We start from the raw sequence: 22,129 nt of genomic DNA on the forward strand, positions 1-22,129 counted from the left end.
TCAGATAGAGACAGTTCCATTTGGTGGATGGACGTTTTACATATAATGGGTGTTTGCTTGTTAATAAAATGCAGAATCTGTTCTAAATGACAAAATTGAATCCGTAGCTTCATGTAAAAGACAACGCATGCTACCAGGAGTGAAATATATTGTGGAACATGTGAGGTTCCACATTCTTTGTCTCTCTCATATGTCACAGTTGAAGAACGGGAGAAGTTTGAGCATAATGAGAAGGGGAAGGGGCTGTTTTAAATAATAGCAGAAGTTTGAAATACTGAGAGGGAGAAAGGGGTGATCTCAAACAATGGCAGAGGTTTGAGCAGAGCGAGTGAGAAGGCACTTAGGGCGAAGTGGTGGTTTAAAACAAGGTTTGAGCACGGCAAGAAGAAAGTTGGGAAAGGCTTTGTTGTGTTAACTTATTGGTGTTAACACAACACTGGGCCCATCACCTCCTGGCAAAAAGAAATGGAGGCAGTGAGAGATTTTACTTTCTTGGGCTCCATGATCACTGCAGATGGTGACAGCAGCCACAAAATTAAAAGACGCCTGCTTCTTGGGAGAAAAGCAATGACAAACCTAGACAGCATCTTAAAAAGCAGAGACATCACTTTGCCAACAAAGGTCCGTATGGTTAAAGCTATGGTTTTCCCAGTAGTGATGTATGGAAGTGAGAGCTGGACCATAAAGAAGGCTGATGGCCAAAGAACTGATGCTTTTGAATTATGGTGCTGGAGGAGACTCTTGAGAGTCCCATGGACTGCAAGAAGATCAAACCTATCCATTCTTAAGGAAATCAGTCCTGAGTGTTCACTGGAAGGACAGATTGTGAAGCTGAGGCTCCAATACTTTGGCCACCACATGAGAAGAGAAGACTCCCTGGAAAAGACCCTGATGTTGGGAAAGATGGAGGGCACAAGGAGAAGGGGGCTACAGAGGACGAGATGGTTGGACAGTGTTCTCGAAGCTACGAACATGAGTTTAACCAAACTGCGGGAGGCAGTGGAAGACAGGAGTGCCTGGTGTGCTCTGGTCCATGAGGTCACGAAGAGTCGGACACGACTAAACGACTAAACAACAACAACAAAATTGGTGTTAGAGTCTGTGTTGTATCCATCTCTCTTTCCCCTTGTTAAAACTTTTTTCTTTTAATTAAAAGCCTGTGTCTCTCCATCCCTGCTTTATTCAAATTGCTCTCATTGTTTTAAACCACTCACTTTCCCCCTCTCAGTGGGAAAACTGTCACACATAGAGAGACCCTTCTCCCACCCCACCAAGTGGTCCCTTTCCTCTAAAAATCATTTATTACAGACATGAGCACCCTCCTTTTTCTTCCTGTCCTCTCCTCTTTTCCCTGACGGGCCTTTAGCTTAGAACCCTGGGAAACAGCCAATGAAAACAGGTTGATGACAGACTAGTGCAAACACAGTATAGAGAGATACAGCCTTATAAGTTAAATCCAGCGTATTGTGAAGTTTCAAGTCTAATTACACATATTGCACCTGAAATTTCCACCTCCTTTCTAAAATTTGAGAGTGGAGTTTAAAAACTTTGCTGTTGCTCTGATTAATCCCAATACAATCCTGTTGACTTCTTGATATAAGGTTTTTTCCGGAAAAGAATTTGTTTCCACAATGTTTGCTCGTAGCTTTTTCCATGAATCAACATATTGGCAAAAAAAATTATTAGCATGTGTGATCGTTTGCTTAAATCAGACCTTTTATTCTATTTCCAGATCACATGGTTTACATTTAATTTAGTTTCTGATTATTTAAAAAATGGATGAATAAAGCCAGGAAAATTAAGAGAAGAAGCCAAGCACCATACAACCCACAACATTGTAGCAATAATTTGTTTTATGTTGAAAAAATGAAGACCATTCTTGCAGCACACACAACTTCACATCAACAGGACTTGTTTATTGTGGTGAAATTACACATCCTTTTTAAAAAGGAGGCAAGATACATGAAAGCCACAGCATCTGAACCAAAACACCTTTTACTTTAACTCAGATGTGGTTCAAGAATAAGTTTCTAGAAGATCAGAGGTTGCACGGCTGCAATAAAGGAGAGAAATTCTGACTAAACTGTCAGAAGGAGTGCCAGCATGGGCAGTTTCAATTTGATCAATGAAGGGTACGCGTTAATGGCCTAATTCGTACAACACAGTCAACATAACTATGGTATGTTCATGACTACAGCTCACAGTGAAGAAAGAGCCCGTCAACAAAGAAACAAAAAAACAGTGAGTGGGTCAAAAATACACTTTTGCGGGATGAACTATAAAGATCTTAGTTGGTATGATGAACCTTTAGCAAGACTGTATGCCAACTTGTACAAGTAAGGGGTGCTTCAGTATTCAAATTTCTGTTTTATATTATTGTAAAATTATTATTTTTAAATCATCCAGTTGTTTCTCATTTCCCTTCTTCGTCTTTGCTCTCCTGCACATTCTGACTACTAGCTCACGCGCTACCAAGCATTGCTATAATTTCTTTTAAAATCACAATCTGAAATCCAATGAGAGTGAAATAAAGAACTGCTCTCGTTTATAGGTCAATGATTTAATTCTATTTGAATTTTAAGAAGGAAGAATTGATACTTCCACTACTGTAATGCCTTCTAGCATGTGCAGACTAGTAAAAGCTATCAAGCAGGGAGGTGTTATTTTTAAAACAGGATAGTAAAATGGAAAACATGACTATGAATGAGTATTTTCCCTCACAGGTAGGAGGCATCTTTTTCTTTGGAATCTAGAGCACTTCTTAGCCATACCTTCTTCTTTCATATTAAATATTACTGTTATCACACCACAAGATATTCATCACTGCAAAAACCTACCATGTATGAGCATTTTGGAGAGTCTCAATCTCTCAACTAAGGGCCTTCCTTCTGGTAAAACCCAGAATTCAGCCACATAACTGACTGCCTAGTAGCCTTTTTTTTTAAGGAAAGATTTGAATATATAACGCTTTTGCATAAATCACCTTGATTTTATCACAAGCAGTATGACAGAGCACCATAAAACAGATGTGTTATTGTAAGGAAATGCAAGCTTCCTGAGGAAGCAAAGCCTTCTTCCTAACAGTATTTGTGATATTTTTTTTATTTGCGAGCTATTTTCAAATTCACCATTTACTTAATTGACGCCAACGCTTGTGATTTCTTAACTTGTGAGCAGAACGTGTACTGGGTTCATTTTTATTCTGAGGAACTCTTTCTAAAAACATAACCATTGACTGAACTGAACTGGAACTAATGCTAAACATAATTTTGTAGGGACTGCTTAGGAAAGATCACAGGGATCACTATCGGTGGTAGTATTTAGCATGTAATGGTGATACTTCTTTGTGATCACATTCTATGCCTGTCTGAGGAAGATGATATTTAAAATAATATAATTGTGTACTCGTTCTTGATGTCGAACGAAACTTATATGCATCAAATCCAGCCCAAGTTATGTTACACGCAGTCCATTCCTATGCATATTCAGAAGTAAGTCCCAATGAATTCAGCAGATCTCACTCCTAAGTCAAATATGCAGCCAACGTCCTGAATCAATGGAACAAGTTAGTTCCAAGTGCATGGAGGCCAGGCAAGCTGACAGCTTACTTATATATAGAGTCTCTGTTTCTCATCATCAGGTCATTTTCAAGGGAGATTACAAATAGATTATACATTTATATTTACCAGATACACCATTCAATCTTTTATATTTCATTAGCCTCTGATTTTTCAGCCCCTGACAATCATGTGGAGCCAAAGATTAATTTAACCAATTTATATTTGCAACCAAGATGGTGAGCATCATCACGGGTTAAATGGCAGACCTTTCAGCATCTCAGGAAAAAAATGCAAGAGTCCTGGGAGACAATATATACATATATGTCAATCAAAGTTTATTATAACCTAATAAAATGACGTGGGTGGCGCTGTGGTCTAAACCACTGAGCCTAGGACTTGCCGATCAGAAGGTCGGCGGTTCGAATCCCCACGACGGGGTGAGCTCCCTTTGCTCTGTTCCAGCTCCTGCCAACCTAGCAGTTTGAAAGCATGTCAAAGTGCAAGTAGATAAATAGGTACCGCTCCGGTGGGAAGGTAAACGGCGTTTCCATGCACTGCTCTGGTTCACCAGAATCGACCTAGTCATGCTGCCCACATGACCCGGAAGCTGTACGCCGGGCCCTCGGCCAATAAAGCGAGATGAGTGCTGCAACCCCAGAGTCGGTCACAACTGGACCTAATGGTCAGGGGTCCTTTAACTTTACCTTTAATAAAATGTGTAAAAACAACAGAGGTCAAATGGGTATGATTTAAATTGAAAACGATTCATATATTACCGTAGTTAGGAATGCTAGAAATAATTGGCTGCCCGGGTTTTCTTTCAGCCCTTTTGATAATATTATCACTCATTATCTCCCGACTGAGGTGCATCTCACTCCAAATTCAAATTCTTTCAGACATTTTCTACTGGCTGTTTAGCGGCTGATGGGTTAAGCTATCTTAATGGTGTTTCTAATTATGCTACTTATGTAATCTATGGAAATTGGTTCAATTCTATTGAGCATTATATCTTTCTCTTTGTTTATTTTTGTAAACCACCCTGTGATCATTTTTTGTGAAGCCCGATATAGAAATCTATTAAGAAATATTGATTTATTTGACTCAAATTTTGGGGGGAGGGGGGAATCAAGAGCCTCCCCCCATAAGGAAAGAAGATGAAAAAAGAAATGGGGGGGATGGTGGTACATTCAACGTGCTGCAGGTAGACATGAGAGAGACTTGACAAGCAGAGGTAAAGAAGGAGGAGGAGGAGGAGGAGGAGGAGGAGGAGGAGGAGGAGGAGGAGGAGAAGAAGAAGAAGAAGAAGAAGAAGAAGAAGAAGAAGAAGAAGAAGAAGAAGAAGAAGAATTTTATTATTTACACCCTGCCCACCTGGCTGGGTTTCCCATATGCTTACAGCATACAGTCATACCTCGGGTTACAGGCGCTTCAGGTTGCGTTTTTTTTTGGGTTACGGACCCGCCGAAACCCGGAAGTACCGGAACCGGTTACTTCTGGGTTTGGGGGGTCGCGCATGCACAGAAGTGCTAAATTGCGCTTTGCGCATGCGCAGAAGCGCCAGGTTGCAACCCGCGCATGCACAGATGTGCTGCTGCGCATTGCGAACGCTGCGGGTTGTGAACATGCATCCCACACAGATCACGTTCGCACCCCGAGCGTCCACTGTATATAAAAAAATAGTAAAACATCAAGCATTTAAATACAGGGCTGCCTTCAGATGTCTTTTAAAAGTTGTGTAGTTCTTTATCTCCTTGACATCTGAAGGGAGGGTGTTCCACAGGGAGGGCGCCACTACCGAGAAGGCCACGAGTTGTTGCTCATGATGCTGACAGAACCAGTGCCACTAACCACAAGGACACACAGAACTTGAGCTTGTTTTAGCCAGACTCATCACCCTCCATAAGCTACAGCTGGAAGGAGTGCTTAACTGGAGCAACTGCACAACTGAACCGATAAAATGGATGTTGCACAATTCACCCGGGGAAAACACAGCATCTAGAATAGAAAAGCAGCCTGGAAAGTGACTATATTAAGAAGGCAAGGATTATTTTCCTTTGGAGGTGTGGTTGATCTCTGCCAGATGGTTATTATAGGCGGAATGACACGGCTGGCATTTTCTACGCACCTGTCCTTGTCTACAACTACTAATGCAGCTTTGCGTCTTTGGCATTCTCTAGGAGAATATGCACAAACTAAAGTTGTGACTGCACTGAAAGATTTCTTTATCTTTCAGTGGCAAGGGTGTTGTTAGCCCAGAAATGGAAACAAGAAGAAATTCCGACGAAAGACGAATGGCAGACAAAATTAATGGACTATGCAGAATTGGACAAAATGATAGGAAGGATTCAAAACCTGCGGGACCAGAGATTTACAGAAGATTGGAAGAAGTATATGAATTATTTGAAGAGCAACTGAAACCAACAAATTACGCTAGTAGGACTACAAGACGTTTTCTAAGGAGAAATATACGAAGGGTTACAAAGTAGAAAAAGATAGAGATATTAGTTATGAGTTTGAAATGTAATAGCGAAGATAAGAAATGCATACTGAGAGATTGGATTGGAAAATTTTCAGGCAGGATTGATGGAAGTCAAAAATTTGAATAAGATGTAAAAGTATGTTTAATTACTGTTGAAAATGATATGTTAAAAAAACTAATAAAAAACTATATACAAAAAAAAAAGATTTCTTTTTCCCAAGCGCTTAGGGCAAGTAAAACCCTGTACGGACATATTTAATTCTAAAACACAATGTGCAACTTAGAAACCCAACTTAGAACCACCGCTGATAAAGAAATAAAATCAAACACAAATTGAAAATCTCAAGCACCGCAGCAATATGGGTGCTCCAACTCTCCTCCAAGTAAGCTCACAGCACCATCTTTAGTTATTGTGTACCCAGTGAAAAACCAACATCTGCACCTGCCTCAAATACAACAGCTTGCAAACTGCTGAACCCAGAGCTTGCACCTGTTACTTACAGTATGTAACACATGAAGTAGCTCATTCAGAACCAAGCTATAAGCTAAGGACATGAACTATTGTGTCATATGATGATCAGGGATACTGTTTTACCATCGTTCATTACTTACAAAGAAAAATAGCCTTCCGTGAGTTCAAAAGAGAGCAATAAATTCTGTTTTGAGAACTTACATGCTTGCATTAAGTTTAGGTTCCAAGTTATTTTAAAAAGGGAAACTTTGTGAAAAAATCCACCTCAACTTTAAAATCCTACTTTTAATTTTATTTTAATTTCATCTATCCACCCTGTTACAAGATGAAAGATCTCAGAACTGCCCAAAACAGAATTGCAACAACTTTGTCCAATTCCTGCAGTGGGACAGGGAGGGTAAAACTTCAGCTTTACTCATGTGAAGTTTACTTATTGGTGATTATGCCAGTTTTAAAATAGAATCTTCCAATGGTCAATGCCTTGACTTGTGACTACTGTCTAGGTCATGACCCCTGCTCCACTGCCAAATACAAAGGACATGGCCACAATCCAGTGAGAGTTATGTACATTTGAGTCCTATTGTAGTCAGTTGGGCTTAAGAGTGCTTAACTCTATGCCGTATTGTGGCTCATGACTCCATGAAGTCAACAGAAGTTTTTCCAAAGAGACCAGCGAACGATGGTCTGGACTCAAGGCCAAATATTTTTGCCAACACCTGTTTAATGTTCGTTGACACCAGAGGAATTAGGCAACCGTGTAATGAATTGTGCTTAATCACATGCTTACGTCACCATTGCCTTCGATAATTTCATTTGTCGGTCGCCTAACACAGGACACAGTCTCTAGGCAACTTACAACAGCTAGAAGCAACCGCCATCAGAATTTAACAATAAATCAACGCATAAACACTAGCTCCACAGGAAAATAAACAAATAGCCCAGAGAAGCAGCAACATAAAGCCCTGACAGAGCTGAATCATATTCCATCAAAAGCTCAGGAGAAGAGGGAAGTCTAAACCTAGCAATGAAAGGACAACAGCACTTTCACCCGAAAAACCTCATTCAGAAGCGGGGCCACAACCAAAAAGAACCTTTCCTGCTGCCACTCTCCAAGCCACTCTCAAAGGAGATATCTGAATAAGCACCTCCTTATGATCCAGGAGAGGTGTTCTACAAGATATAAAGCCATATATAGCTTCATGGGTTAAAAACAGTCCTTTGATTTGAAGATCAAAAGCAGCTACTGCAGTTACGCCATTTCAATATACAGGATGATATCCACTGTTGGTCATTTTCGAAGTAGACCCACTGAAGTCAATGAACTTAAGATTTCAGTTGTTCAACTCTGAGCAGGGCTTAGTTCATATCCATATACAGTGGTACCTCGGTTTTCGAACGTCTCCGTTGACGAACATTTCGGTTTTCAAACGCCGTAAATCCGGAATCAAATGCTTTGGTTTTCGAACACACCTCGGACATCGAACATGCCATGCGGCTTCTGTATTGAGTTTTCCGTATTGAGGCTTCCATACTGAGTTTTCGGTTTTTGAACGTTTCAGAACTCAAACGGTCTTCCGGAACGGATTACGTTCGAAAACCGAGGTACCACTGTACAACTATAAACCAAGCAGAATACATCAGACAACCACATCTATCAACTCTTTATCACCATTGAGGTCACCTAGATTATTAGCAAAAGAATTTGATGAACTTAGTGAAAAGTGGATTTGACCACAGGATAAAGATAGGTCTACATTTGAATTCTCACATTCATTTCTCTGAAATCCTTTGCCCTGCCACCTTTACAAAATCAATGCCCCCCTACAAAAACAGGTGCATTTAACAACTCTTGTGAAAGAGACTCAGTACATATTAATGTATTTACATACATACTTTCCTATCCTGTTCTATGTGGGAAGCCAATACTTTAATTTCTGTGTAACAGTGGAGAATACAAAATTTCCAGCTACTTGTGATGTTTCAGCAATATTATCTTTCTTGCTTCTTTTATTCGGTTTGCAGATATACAAAAAGGAGCTACTTCTACAATGATCTTCTAGGAAGGGCCACTTCAAACTAAAAGTGTCCCTTTTAAGGGGAAACCCATACAAATGACACTCACATTAAATTACCAGCTATTATCAACATGGGGTTTGTTTGCCTTCATCGCCCGAATATGGAAGCACTGTCCATGTATGAAAATTCGCACATCTCAACCTTGCAACTTGGGAGTTACTTCTATGAAAGAACATGCCTGATTCTTCCTTCTTCAGGTGATTGCTTTTTCGGTCAATATCTGTCTCTAGGGAAAACAATCTTAAATGGGGAATGTGGAGGTAAAAAAGGAAAATAGGACTTGCTCGCTTGAAGCTGTTGTATTAAGGATACATTCTTGTGACCTGGCAAAGTTTCTAAGGAATGCACACCGATGGGAAAGCCTTCTGTCAAGCTAACAAAATCATAACAGACGTTCTGACAACAAGGATACGGCGTGACAATAAGGCAAAAAAGGGAAGTGCCATTTGTGTGCTATAACAATAGCGTCAAGGAATTATCAGGCATCAAGTGCGATTTTATTGCTGTATTATCTTCCTATAAATCTGTGACCCAAATAACTGTTTTTGCAGATGTTGTTTCAAGTCATGATAGTCTAATTTTTTTATTTAAAAAAAACCTTCATTCTGCCAAAATTAACGTTTCAGAGTTACAGGATGTTCCTGAGATCAGCTTGCCTTTGGAAGTGCCTCTTCCTCATGACCCTTGTCACTTTTAAGAGTGGTGGGGGCCAGTCCAGTTCTGTTTTCCTTGTGGCTTAGGAGCAACGTCTGTGGATAGGGTTTCTGTAAAGGGTAAAGGGAACCCTGACCATTAGGTCCAGTCGTGGCCGACTCTGGGGTTGCGGAGCTCATCTCGCTTTACTGGTCGAGGGAGCCAGCGTACAGCTTCCGGGTCATGTGGCCAGCATGACCAAGCCGCTTCTGGCAAACCAGAGCAGCGCACGGAAACGCCGTTTACCTTCCCGCTGGAGCGGTACCTATTTATCTACTTGCACTTCGACGTGCTTTCAAACTGCTAGGTTGGCAGGAGCAGGGACCGAGCAACAGAAGCTCACCCCGTCACGGGGATTCGAACCACCGACCTTCTGATCAACAAGTCGTAGGCTCTGTGGTTTAACCCACAGCGCCACCCACATCCCGAAGGTTTCTATAACAGCCCCTGATTCAGGGGAGAAGGGGCAGCTACGCTTCACCTTAAGCAATTCTTTACATCAAACCTGCAAGGCAGAGAGGGGGCTTAATGGACATTTCAGCACCTAGAGGGCTAAAAATTAACTGGAGTGTGAGGGACAAAATTAATCCTTCTTTTGAAGCTGGGATTTGCTTGGACAGGAAATCCCCCTGTTGCAGAATCATGTCCCAAATACATGAAACGAGATTGGTGATTTTGTTTTTTAAAAACCCCACTATACTTTTACACGGCCAGTATGTTCCTTCTGTGAAATGGAGATGCATTAATTGAAAGGAGATACATACTGTCCTTTCAATAATGCAGGCTGCATTAAAAGAAACGCCTCACCCTGCCGACGCTGTTATTTTAAAGTCTACTTGTTACAAGGAAAGGTCCTTTCTAATTTATATATCAGCAGCAAAACATGCATGTTGCTAAAGCAACAAATGGCAACAAACTGGTTTTCCGTTGCTGCTGCCTAACACTTGTGCAAAGTCTAAATGGGTTATTGTGGCCTGAATTAAGTGTTTCCTAATGCAGCCGTAATCAGCAAATGAAAATAATGCCTTAACATTGTGTTAGAAGAGTTGGCTTTTGTTACAGTTTCCTGATTCACCACACAAAGAGACCATGTTGAATGTATGCTGAAAAGAAATAGCCATTCAAAAACCAAACCCCTCACACCCGATAGTCAGTATTAGGAACTCAAACAGATATAAACTGGGCACCAAATGGCTCCTTAAACCAGGACTACAGCTGCCAAATGGAATGCCTGTTTGCCATTTGTGGGCCAGACAACTTGAAAATTGTATTTTTCAAGACGACTTTTTGGTTCCAGAAATTTGTTCTGAGGTGTTGTTAGTGTGTGAAAAGAGGCAAGATCCAAGGACCTCCAGGCATGGTCCTCCAGATGATGGAGACATCAGCCACCATCCTGGCACCTGGGTGAATTTCAAATGCTGCCCACGGTTAAGATGGCCTTGCAAATGGCACTTGTCTGGACTGAACCACATCTGTCTTGTAGATGGCACAAACAAGCAGCAGAGTATTGGAAGGCCGGGTGCTTCACAATATTGTGAGTCGAGTGCACACAGTTGAAAGTTAGATTGGATAAACCCCACTTGATTATGTAGACTGTGTAAATCTTACATTTTAACAACATGAGATGGAAAGTCTGTTTCCTCAGCACATGGCCTGCGTCAGCCTTCCTGATGACTTCCAGATATTTGGACTACAACTTCCATCAGCCCCAGCCAACACGGTTCAAGTTGGGAGTCCACAAGATCTGGAAGGCAGCAGTTGGGGAAGGTTGGTGTAGACCAGGCATGGGCAAACTCCGGCCCTCCTGATGTTTGGGACTACAATTCCCATCATCCCTGACCACTGGTCCTGTTAGCTAGGGATGATGGGAATTGTAGTCCCAAACATCTAGAGGGCCGGAGTTTGCCCATGCCTGGTGTAGACCATGCATTCAAGAAACAGACCCTGTTTCATTTTGTTGAAATGAAGCATGTACATGAGAGCATGTGCCTTAGAAAGATCTTAACCAACCCGATGATGCCATACATGGTTCCAGTGTCAATGATTTAGATCTTGTGAGGATCAAAAGAGAGCCTTAGACCCGCACCTCCGCTTCCAACCTAGAATATGATCAGTCCACACATTCACATTTTTCTAGGCCCTGCCCAAATTAAGCATCCCCCATCAAAAGAAAGCCACAAAAGCAGAACCTTCAGAAAGCTGGACCTAGTATTACATATATGTAATACCCTATTTATTGGGAGGGACAGGTATAAGCCAAATGCTTGCTTACACTGATGCCAGAACCATGTATGGGGCTACCAATTATCATGTTGCGGTTCCTTAACACAATGTAGAATGCAGCAAACCTACCAGTTTGCTAGTGTTTGGTGCTAGGGGCATCTGTAAGGACTGCTATAGTGCTACTGGAGAACTGATACCATCCCCAGCAAGGGCTAGCAAGCATTGCTGGACAGCCAAGTCATATGGGCCAATCCATATGACCCATTTGCTGAGGTTCTTTCACTTTCTGCACCATTCCTTCATTCATTTAAATACAGTGGTACCTCAGGTTAAGTACTTAATTCGTTCTGGACGTCTGTTCTTAACCTGAAACTGTTCTTAACCTGAAGCACCATTTTAGCTAATGGGGCCTCCTGCTGCTGCCGCGCTGCCGGAGCACGATTTCTGTTCTCATCCTGAAGCAAAGTTCTTAACCCGAGGTACTATTTCTGGGTTAGCAGAGTCTGTAACCTGAAGCGTCTGTAACCTGAAGCGTATGTAACCCGAGGTACCACTGTATGTGTGTATGCACACACATACACACCCTGTTCCTTTATAGTCCAAGGTAGATAGCAAAATAAAAAAGCAAATTTTAAAAAATGCAACACTCAAGACTTGTCCTGAACCAAATACATATGGCAAATGGATTGTGCAAACTGGCCATTGCAAAGAACTATCCCATTAGTGATGGTGGCCAATTCATACAACAGAGTAGAAGGAATGTGTATCTGTCCAGTAAATGAGGTCAGCATAGATTTTTTAAAGCCCAACATTTGGCATATGAATTGACACAGCCTTTGGAGGAGGAAATCTGCAGATTGAACTGTGACCCCAGTTCTCCAGCCCATAGCTCATATTTAAATGCAAGTTAATTTCTCCTTTCATGACGGGTCCAGCATACCTGAAATGAATGCCTGCTTTTACATCAATCTGACCCCCATGCACTGCAATCAGTTACAGAGGTGCTTCTCCAGGTATTGCTGTCATCAGAGGTGAGCTGGTTTATTATCTTCATCATCCATTAAATTTATATACCACCTTTTATCCATGGATCTCAGGAATAACAAAAGGGCTGCCTTTGAAATGGCGTCCTGTGAAATTGTGCTCATGATTTTTTGTGTGTGTGGCAATCTTTTGCAATCTGCGCAACTTCTTGTCTGATTTTTCCTGCTGCTTTTATTGTGCCAAATCGCTTGTGGTTTTATAGTTTGTTTAACTGAATTCTTGAAATTGGTTGTTCTTACTGTAAACTGCTCTGGTGATCTTTGCACTGAACTGAAGTTGGCTTTAAAAAACCTGATCAAGAAATAGGTCTATGAACGGTTGTGTCAACGGTTCCGTGCCACACTTCTGCAGTGGAAAAGCCAATGTTGTTGACCTGTCAGAGCCTGTAACAAATTCAAATTCTGACAGTGTTAATTATTGGTTGGCAGCCGCTGAGAAATAAACACCTGTGACTAACAGAATCATGTAAGAGAGACCTACAAAAAGAGAAGACTTTTCTATTTTAATTTTCCACAATGAAAATGAATTAAAAACACTTGCACATGATGTGCTCATGTGGCTTAAAATAGTATAACTTTGCTGAAGTTGATACATAAATCCTAAATTATCAATTTCTAATGGAAATTGCCCAAATTCTCAAACTGCCTTTCAGCAAGTTCAGGACAAAATGTAGAAGTCACACCTTCTTCTTCATCTTTTGCCATTCTTACACCACACAATCTTGAATGCCCAGTGTGAATATTTCATCTCAAGGTTTAAAACAAAAAAAGAACTTTAAACCAACTGAAGCAAGATTATAATCCAGTTCATGCTCCTCCCCATCCTGTTCCTGCAAGCTCCCCACCCCCACCCCGATACTTGGGAAACCTCTAAAAATGCTTTAGAATAAATAAATACCATTCCAGTCAGTCCATTTTATTCGCATCGGATTACTCCAGTGCCTCCCCCTACTCTGCTCTCCCAAGCCCTGCCCCCGCCACAAATTTTATCTCTTTCAGCCAAAAAAACTTTGCAATTTGCTCATGTCTCCACTGCTCTCAGGTTAAAATTCACCCAAAAGTCCACAGACGCTGGCATTTTCTCAGATCTTCAGTAATGGTATATCTGAATTCCAATCTCATCGATCAATTGCAATGAACAGCAGGTGCATTTTCATTCATTTATTTATTTTTAGATCTCTACCCCATCTTTCAATTAAAAAGCCTGCTATTGGTTCCCTTCCACCAAGGCTTGACAGCAATTAGAAGTGTGTGTGTGTGTGTGTGTGTGTGTGTGTGTGTGTGAGAGAGAGAGAGAGAGAGAGAGAGAGAGAGAGAGAGAGTGTCAAGGACAGAAGCCAAGTAGATTCAACAACTTGTGGGAATACCTATACTGTAAATAGTGGAGAAAGGAAGGGGTGTGTGAATCAACAATATTTTACAACTAAGGAGCAGGTATTTCAATGCAATCAATTAAAGAGTGCCCCAAGCACAAATAAATGCTTTTGTACCATGCCAAGTCACCCTTCAATTACACTATTATTTCCCATCTACGCGGAACATAAAGGGGAAACTTGCTTTGCTCCCATCCATCTAGCCATTTAACAAAAAATCTGGCTAGATACGCACTTTTAAAATAGGAGAACAGCTACCAAATAATAAAATAAAGCTCATGCAACTCTCTCCCCTGAGAAGCCCACCTGGCAACTACAACATCATCTTTTGGGCACGAGGCAAAGAGCTCGTGAACATAATTTTAGTCTCAACTCTGACAATATTTGAGCACTCTGTTTTTACTGGGATGGCTATTTTAGCTCTTTTTGTGTGTGTGCATGTGTGTGCCTATATATTCTATCGAATTTGATATGTTACTATTCATTTCATTGACCTTTTTGTGACTACGTGCTTTATGTTGCTTAGAGGACTAGATTAACAAGTACTCTAGTAGTAGTAGTAGTATTAGTAGTAGTGTGGTGTAAGGGCTTGAGGAATTGCATCCTTGGATAATTTATGTCGCACAATTTAGCAGGTACCGTGTCCATATGTGACACAAAATCCTGCAGTTTGAAGTGTCATGAAAATAAAACGTATCAGAAACAAACAGGGAGATAGGAGAGGTAGGTTTCTTGAACACATATGAGAAACCAGATTTATTACACCAATTGTTTAGAGAGGCCCTTATAGAAACCGACTTGTCAAAGCTTAACAAGCAAGTCTATACCCAAACGAGAATGTAGACTTTATAACAAGACCTCACACACTGTTTATTAGACCACTTTTGCTGGAGATGTAGCAAAAGACTCTATAAATACTCTGATAGAAAGATAGCTCATGTGCAGTGGTTACTAGATTAATAGCTATTTTAAGACTAGGACTTTACAGCTAACTATTATGTTTCATCTTGGGGGTGGATGGAGGCATGCAACCCTCAAGGAACACTTGACACTTTAGAATCTTGTCTAAACCCATGCCGCTTTCTTAAAAAGTGAAGGGTCTGTAGACCCCCTGGGCTACATGAAATAAAGCAAAGAAATGAATAGCAAGAAGCCCAAATATTTTTCACATACTTTGCAATTCTCACTGCTCAAAAGAGCTAAAAAAAAAAGATAAATATTTACAATAATGTAAATAGCCATCTAATAAAGCGCTAAACAATTACGAGCACTAAGATTTAAGGTCCGTATAGTTAAAGCCATGGTTTTCCCAGTAGTGATGTATGGAAGTGAGAGCTGGACCATAAAGAAGGCTGATCGCCAGAGAATTGATGCTTTTGAATTATGGTGCTGGAGGAGACTCTTGAGAGTCCCATGGACTGCAAGAAGATCAAACCTCTCCATTCTTAAGGAAATCAGGCCTGAATGCTCACTGGAAGGACAGATTGTGAAGCTGAGGCTCCAATACTTTGGCCACCTCAAGAAAAGAGAAGACTCCCTGGAAAAGACCCTGAGGTTGGGAAAGATGGAGGGCACAAGGAGAAGGGGACGACAGAGGACGAGATGGTTGGACAGTGTTCTCGAAGCTACCAGCATGAGTTTCACCAAACTGCGGGAGGCAGTGGAAGACAGGAGTGCCTGGCGTGCTCTGGTCCATGGGGTCACGAAGAGTCGGACACAACTAAATGACTAAACAACAACAAGATTTAATACGGCTTTGAATACAGCTCCCCGACATCATTGCCAAGTGACATAACCATCTGGTTTGTGAGTAGCACCAAACCATGGTTTAGTGCCAGATGGGAAACCTTTTAAGGCCTGGGACTGCCTGGCTGATGCATGGACAATTCAAACCTACTTTTTTGCAGAGGTCTCTGCACAGCAGCCGATGCACAGGAAGATCTGTCCTGCTTTCTGAAACCAAAGCTCTGCCTGCCTCGCACCTGACATCTCATATGATGACATGTGTGGGACTGGTGGGTGTCATTTTTGGAGACCAGCCTCATTGGCCAAATGGGAAGGCTGGGAGACCAGGTTTGGCTTTTGGGCCAGTGGTTCTCCACCAGCCAAACTCACACAATCCCATCTCCAGCATGGCTGTGAGGAGTGCAAAATTTCTTGCTTCTGTTTTGGATTCCTCACAACTCAATGTAACATCCCTACCCAGACTAACCTACGGTTTTAAGCTGGCTTGTTTCAACAAGCCATGGTTAAGGTTAACCACGGTTTACCTGAGTTCAGAGGAAATGGCGACCTGAGGTTAATCTAAAAAGAAAAAAGCAGAAGCTTACAATCTCCTGGAAGCTGCGCTCGAGAAAGAAAAAGGAACAAAGATAAGACAAGCCCAGTGCTTGATGAATGTATCTCATCCTCATCATGCAAAATGGCATTACATGCAAATACAGCCAATAAGTCACTTTGGTGAAGGAGTGAGTATGTTCAGGATGAAACATTTCCCATAACAAATTAGTTAAGCCTTTAAGGTTTCGCGTGACTCTTCATTCATTTTTCATTTGGCTCGGCCAAGTTTTTTTTTTTGTGTGTTTTTTTTTAGTTGCCCACATTTGATCTAAACTAAACTGTATCTAGAGCTCATTTTGCCTGATCACATGTTCCAGTTTCAGTGAGACTCAAACTGTGACACTGTACAAACTTACTTGAGAGTAAGTCCCATGGAACTCAATGAAGTCCCAGGCAAAAGTTGAGCCTAGGCTCTACCTGTAAGTCTGTCTCATCCCCTCTTATCAGTTGGTGACAAAAGGAGCTATCACACTGTAACAAAGAAATTAAAAGCCCCTGCATTCTTGAAGACCTGGCTGACAAGTCCCTTCAGTCAATCAACACAATAAACGCACATGCCTTCTGGTGAAGAATACTGTATCCCTCTTTTATTGGGCACTGAGGATCCGTGGATTTTGAACGGCTACAATGCACAGGAAGAAATAAATCAGAAGAACTGAGGGCAAAATTATGTGCAAGAAGAACAGCCACATTTCTTTGATCACATATCTGTCCCATTAAACTAGGAACAGGGTGTTGCATGTACGTAATGTTTTTAACTATTGGTTTTAGCATCAAAAGAGATATGCAGGAAAGGGAAGCGGGAAGCTCAAATTTGTGCAGGATCTCACTGAAAATCCACTGTTTTCCCATTCCAGTTTGAGCTTAGAAATCCATACACGCTTGCATTTTGGTTGCAAAACTGCTGTTTCCCCTCCACAGTTGTGGGCATGGGTCAATCCACAGTGTGCTTCCAACCCTCCTTTCTAATTTGCTGTTTCTTCTTCCTCCATTTGAGCACAAACAAGACATATGCAAAGGTAGAACTTTATGTGCATGTGCACCCTTTTTTTAAAAAAAATAATAGCAAGGGAAAATGGCAAGCGATTTATTTTCATGGTGCTCCTATTTATTTCTTCAGGTACTTTTTTGTCATTGTTCATAGCATCCAATGTAGTGTGCAAATACTGCATGAAGGTGGGACAGTCCAAACATATAGGTGGAAGGCAAAAAAAAAAGAGGCCAAATTCCCAGCTCCCCAAAGCTGGCAATTCCAGAGACATCATCATCATCATCATTAGAATTTATCTACTGCCCTATGCCCAGGGGTCTCAGGGCAGTTCACAGAATAAAATCAAGATATAAAACCACAAAATGCATCGCAAAACGTTTTACAGATCAACACAAATAAGCTAAAGGCTGCTGTGTTACATGTTTTTCCTTAGCTTTGTGAATCTGAATGTTTAAACACTATTTTAAAAATCTAGGCAGTGCTCATGCCTGGAGAAGCCACAAGTGCCGCCAAATAAAAAATGAAAGTAAGGGGAAACGAGGGGACACAGAAATGGGAGTAAGTGAGGAAAAAAATGATTCATTGTTTTATTCTTTTGTAAACTGCTTTGAGGATTTGTTTGGTTTAAAAACAACAACAACTAATCATGTGGTATATGTTCTAAAATAAATAAAAATCAAATTACAGTCGTACCTTGGAAGTCGAACGGAATCCGTTCTGGAAGTCCGTTTGACTTCCAAAATGTTCGGAAACCAAAGTGCAACTCCTGATTGGCTGCAGGAAGCTCCTGAAGCCAATCGGAAGCCGCAGAAGCCCCGTCAGACGTTCGGGTTTCAAAGAACGTTCACAAACCGGAACAGTCACTTCCGGGTTTGCAGCGTTTGGGAGCCAAGGTACGACTGTAATAACACTAGAGCATTGTGGATGCTGCTACAGGTGGCACCATTAGGTGTCAGATTTTGAACCGCATGTTGAATTATTCCCAGGTTGGGAAAATCCACATTTGGAGGGTGGAAATGAGCAAAATTGCAGGTGGTTGAAGGGGGTGTCATGCGGACAACCCCGATTTAATGAGAAGATAGGCAGATTCTAATCCACACTGAAATCAAATGCTTACAAGCCCTTTCACTTTTCTCCTAGGGCAATTCCAGAAGTGGGGTAGGCTGGAATAAAAGCACCCTAGACAACAGAGTGTGGGGAGCTAAGGTTGGAGGTGAGCTCCCCTCCCCAATGCACCCTTTTGATATTCAATGTGACCCTCGAAATAGTGATATAGCAATGTGACCCTCGAAATAGTGGCAGGTTACTCTAAAATGCACTTTCCTTGCCTACACCAAACAATTCAAATATTTTCCACACTTTTTATAGGCAACCTATTTCTCGTCTTCCCAGGCACAGAGTGTGGAGGTGCTATATATGGCTTGAGTTAGTGTGTGCGCAAGCATTCAGGTTACACAGAACTCTGCTTCTCTGCTGGAAGAAGGCAGCCAAGGCTCAGTTGGAACACTAAAGTTGGTCTGTAAGAAGCGCCTTTGGTTGATACAGATGTTCTCAGAGAGTCTCATTCCCGCCTCTTTGTATGGACACAAAAAACCAACCACTCTGTATGGTTCCAAAGTAGAAGCATCATTCACCTTCCCCAATAGCGTGTTAAGGCCTAACGCTTGTGCACGCCTTTAATAATATCAGTGATAATGATAACAATAGTTCACTCATTATAGGGCCGTATTTGGATGTACTAACGACAAACCCCAGTGGTCAAAAATACGACTCTCCGCTCAGGTGCGCAAAGGGAAATAGGTGCATTATTCTGCTACCTGCAAGGAGCAGGAGGGGAAAATCACTATTTATACAATGATCTGGACCACAGTACTATAACAGTATAAACTATCGGAGATTATTTGATGTGGGCCACGTTCTCCCAGCCCTCAGCTGCCGCTAAGACAGCACCCTCCTGCACTTGAACCTGTCTGGATTATCCCATTTTCAGCATCCAGACCTGGAGAGCAGCTCTTTGCTCCGAAATCCCCAAGACCACCTCCTCCAGAGGATAGGCGAGCTCTCTGCCGAGCGCTCCCCTTGTTTACCATCTCTCGTTTCGTTTCATTCTGCCCAGAGAGGGAAATAAATGCGATTAAGAGATTAGACTGCAAGGAAGGGCGACGAGAGGAAGAGGAAGAGCGGGGACAGAGAGAGAGAGAGAGAGAGAGAGAGAGAGAGAGAGAGAGAGAGAGAGAGAGCCGCATCCCTCCAGCCGCCTAAAAAATGCGCCCCGCGAACTGAACCTGCTGCTGCTGCTACTGCAGCAGTTCTTTCTGAACCTCACCGACGTCCTGTCTTTTCAGCAGGCGATGGCAACTCTGCACCATCAAGGGGAAACTGCCAGAGCCGGAGATGGAGAGAGAGAGAGAGAGAGAGAGAGAGAGAGAGAGAGAGAGAGAGAGAGAGAGATGGAGAACCTTTGCGCGCAAAATTGCGCCCACTTCCCCAAACCGGTTGCCAATCTCGCGCGGATCGGTGGCCCAAGGCACTGCAGTGGGATAATTTTTGGTGTGGGTGTGGGGAGGGGGGAGAGCTACTGCAAAAGGACCCTATGCACGAAGGGGAGGGAGACGAGAGGTTGCGGGCGCTCCGTTTACCTCGATCCACTGCTGCGCTTCAGCCAAAGCTGGCTCCGGCGAGTCCCCCGGAGGCTGCGTCGCCTCCAGCAGCCCCGAGCCCGGACTGGCCATCTGCAAAGGCGAGCTGCGCCCCCGCTGCCGCAGCACGGAGGGAGCCTGGGCTCCGGCGGCTCTCGGCTCTCTCCCGGGGGCCGCGCGGGGAAAGCCAGCGGCCGCCGTGCGTCCCCAGCAGCGATGGGAGGAGAGGGCACCGCTCCGTGCATGCGGGGCGCGCTTGGCTGGTGCGCCAGGCTTCCTCCTCCCGCTGCTCCTCCTCCTCCTCCTCGCAGCCGGCTGAAGATCTGCCTCGTCTCCTCCCACCAGCCTCCTCTCTTGCAACAGCAGCTGAGCGGAGCTGAGCCGCCGGCTAAAAATAAAGCGGCGGCGGCTGCAGCAGCAGCAGCAGCAGCAGACAGAGGGAAAAGGCCCTGCCAATGCCCAGGCCGCTGCCTCCTCCTCGCCCCCAAGCGGGAGAGCCAATCCCAGGCGCCCAGGATTCTGCGAGCTGCATCCCTGCTCGGGGACCAGAGACAGGGCAGGCCTGCGAGATTTACATCTCCAACATTAATAATAATATTTTATTATTTATACCCTACCCGTCTGCAACAGGTCTATCACCCAAGCCCTCCTGCCCAATATTTATCTTTATTTCAGTCCGGTGCCAGGACCGTGTGTGCATGCAGAAAAAGAACGCAGACACAATTCGTCACTGGAACATATCATGAACGCCTGCCTTGTTCTCTTATATCTCGAGTTACAAACGCCTCAGGTTACAAACGCTTCAGGTTACACACTCTGCTAACCTGGAAGAGTTACCTCAAGTTGAGAACTTTGCCCCAGGATGAGAGCAGAAATTGTGTGGCGACGGCGCAGCGGCAGCAAGAGGCCCCATTAGCGAAATCACACCTCTAGTTAAGAACAGTTTCAGGTTAAGAACAGACCTCCGGAACGAATTAGGTTCGTAACTTGAGGTTCCACTGTAACGGCAATAGTGCCCACCTGAGAGGTGCCAGAACCGAGTTCCAGCTGGAAAAAAAAAGTCCAGCCCAAAACTATCTTCTCTCAGTTCCCTCTGCACACGCATCACTTGCAGCCAGTCTTTAAAAATAAAATAAAAGCCTGCCCTTTGAAAAAAGGCAGATTTGAGCTTAGTCTTTTTCTGCTAGCCAAGTTACAGGCTAAGTATTGAGTATTGAGTTAAATTATAAATGCGTGTGGCAATTCACTTCCTTTTTGAATTGTGTTATGTTTATTTGCATTGTCGCAGTGTGAAAGATCGGAAGATTTTGTTTGTTTGCCATTCCTCGGGGATTTATTATGTGCCATCAATAGCCCTTGGCTAACTAGTAAAGATTTGAACTTGGTCATTTCACCACTAAAAATCCCCACCAACTCCAAGTTGCTTTTCTCTCTGCAAGGGAAAGATACAAGATACACACCCAGCTTGTGGCTTAGACTGAAAAACCTTGGAGCCACAGTGCTATGTAGTAAACTGGACCATTCCACTGGTCACTTAACCAAAAATTCTACTCTGCCAGAAACTATTCTGAACCCTCTGGAGATCTAAGAGATGGAATCTAGGACCTTCTGCAAGCAGAGAATAACTTTGCATTCTACCACTGAATTGTGGGTCCCCCATATAGGAACAGAGACTACAACACAAGAGAGGCAGTGTAAATATGCATCGTACAGGAAAATGACCCCTGCTAGATTCTCACATCCAGGTAAAGAGAGCCCAGACACACTGCTGGATGAACCACAGACACTCTATTCCAGCCACTGTGTGTGTGCTGGGCCCAGGGGTTAACCCGAGCAACGCAGTCCAGGTCCAGTCCCAAATCCAAGGATTCCACGAGGAGTCAGTCCAGCAGGAAACCAGGCTAGGTCATGCATAGGGTAACAGGCAGGTTCCAGCAAGCAGCAATATTGCTCCCACAACCTGGGGCGGGGTCCAGCAGCCTTTTATCTCTAACGGGGTAACGGCCAGTCCTGACCCCCCAGGGACTCACCTCCCTGTCTCGCCCGAAGGTGAGCACTCCTCCTGCGAGTACTCAGGTCTCTCCTTGTCTCAGACCTGAGTCTCTGCAGCTTGGGAGATGTTGGTGGGTTACTAGACTCAGAGGCCGCCTTAGCCTCTCCTGACCCAACTGGTAGTGGAGCAGCAGCACGTGATTGCCCAGCAGAGGGCACCAAGGTAATCCCTGCATCTGGAGCCAGGG

General features: G+C 43.1%; 1 protein-coding gene across 38 annotated transcripts in view; it reads right to left on the reverse strand.

Annotated features, from left to right (window-relative positions):
• LIMCH1 (LIM and calponin homology domains 1) overlaps positions 1-20,334 on the reverse strand; it is a 205,908-nt gene extending 185,574 nt beyond the window's left edge. For 35 of the 38 annotated variants that reach the window (XM_083630008.1, XM_083630007.1, XM_083629996.1 and 32 more), the window contains exon 1: positions 19,890-20,334. In XM_083630008.1, the coding sequence (XP_083486134.1) occupies positions 19,890-19,982 (93 nt within the window). In that variant the 5' untranslated portion in view covers positions 19,983-20,334. The remainder of the gene's footprint in view (positions 1-19,889) is intronic. The other 3 variants (XM_083630012.1, XM_083630009.1, XM_083630018.1) reach the window with 2 other exon arrangements.
• Between the last annotated feature and the right edge of the window lie 1,795 nt (positions 20,335-22,129).

This window comes from Podarcis filfolensis (assembly GCF_964270895.1).
Source record: "Podarcis filfolensis genome assembly, chromosome: 9".
NCBI lineage: Eukaryota > Metazoa > Chordata > Lepidosauria > Squamata > Lacertidae > Podarcis > Podarcis filfolensis.